This window comes from Nothoprocta perdicaria, unplaced genomic scaffold (assembly GCF_003342845.1).
Source record: "Nothoprocta perdicaria isolate Ctin4 unplaced genomic scaffold, notPer1 scaffold_1114, whole genome shotgun sequence".
NCBI lineage: Eukaryota > Metazoa > Chordata > Aves > Tinamiformes > Tinamidae > Nothoprocta > Nothoprocta perdicaria.
Window position 1 is genome coordinate 4,184 of NW_020454222.1, and position 1,204 is coordinate 5,387.

At 75.2% G+C, this 1,204-nt stretch overlaps 1 protein-coding gene across 1 annotated transcript in view; it reads left to right on the top strand.

The window, feature by feature from the left end:
- The window catches only part of SMG9 (SMG9, nonsense mediated mRNA decay factor), a gene marked incomplete at its 5' end in the record, with an annotated part of 5,276 nt that overhangs the window by 2,960 nt on the left and 1,112 nt on the right, over positions 1-1,204 (top strand). Inside the window, 2 exon segments of the mRNA XM_026051919.1 lie at positions 342-512; positions 1,083-1,197. Coding sequence (XP_025907704.1) covers positions 342-512; positions 1,083-1,197 — 286 coding nt within the window.

The following is a 1,204-nucleotide window of genomic DNA, read 5'->3' on the forward strand; positions in this document are numbered from 1 at the left end:
CGGCCATGACTCCTCCCAGGGGGCGGGTCCTCCGGGGCGGCCATGACTCCCCCAAGGGGGCGGGTCCTCCGGGGCGGCCATGACTCCTCCCGGGGGCGGGTCCTCCGGGGCGGCCATGACTCCTCCCGGGGGCGTGTCCTCCGGGGCGGCCATGACTCCCCCAAGGGGGCGGGTCCCCCGGGGCGGCCATGACTCCTCCCGGGGGGCGTGTCCTCCAGGACGGGCATGACTCCTCCCGGGGGGCGTGTCCTCCGGGGCGGCCATGACTCCCCCCGGGGGCGTGTCCTCCGGGGCGGCCATGACTCCTCCCGGGGGCGTGTCCTCCGGGGCGGCCATGACTCCCCCCGGGGGCGTGTCCCCCGGGGCGGCCATGACTCCTCCCGGTGACGCGCGGCCGCCCGCAGTGTTCGTGCAGAACAAGGCGCCCCCGGAGGCCTTCTGCCCGCGGCGCCTGCGGCAGATGCACCTGGTGCTCGACCGGCTCATGGCGCACTCGCACCTCAAGTACAAGGGTGCGCCCGGACGCCGGGGCCCCTTTCACCCGGACACTGGGGCCCTTTAACCCGGACACCGGGGCCCCTTTCACCCGGACACCGGGGCCCTTTCCCGGACACTGGGACCCTTTAACCCGGACGCCGGGGCCCCTTTCACCCGGACACCGGGGCCCTTTCCTGGACACTGGGACCCTTTAACCCGGACGCCGGGGCCCCTTTCACCCGGACACCTGGGCCCCTTTCTGGACGCCAGGGCCCTTTCCCGGACGCCTGGGCCCCTTTCCCGGACGCCTGGGCTCCTTTAACCCGGACGCCGGGGCCTCTTCCCGGACGCCTGGGCCCCTTCCCAGATGCTGGGGCCCCTTCCTGGATGCCAGGGCCCCTTTCCCGGACACTGGGCCCCTTTCCCGGACGCCGGGGCCCCTCCCGGACACCTGGGCCCCTTTCCCGGACACTGGGCCCCTTTTCCCGGACGCCTGGGCCCCTTTCCCGGACGCCGGGGCCCCTTTCCCGGACGCCGGGGCCCCTTCCCGGACACCGGGGCCCCTCCCGGACGCCGGGGCCCCTCCCGGACGCCTGGGCCCGCAGGGTCGCTCTCCATGCTGGACTGCGGCCTCTTCCCCGGCCTCCCCGCCGACTTCCTGGAGGCCGAGGTCAACCTGTTCCTGCTGCCGCTCATGGAGGCCGAGGGCGACGACGCCCCGCCCCGC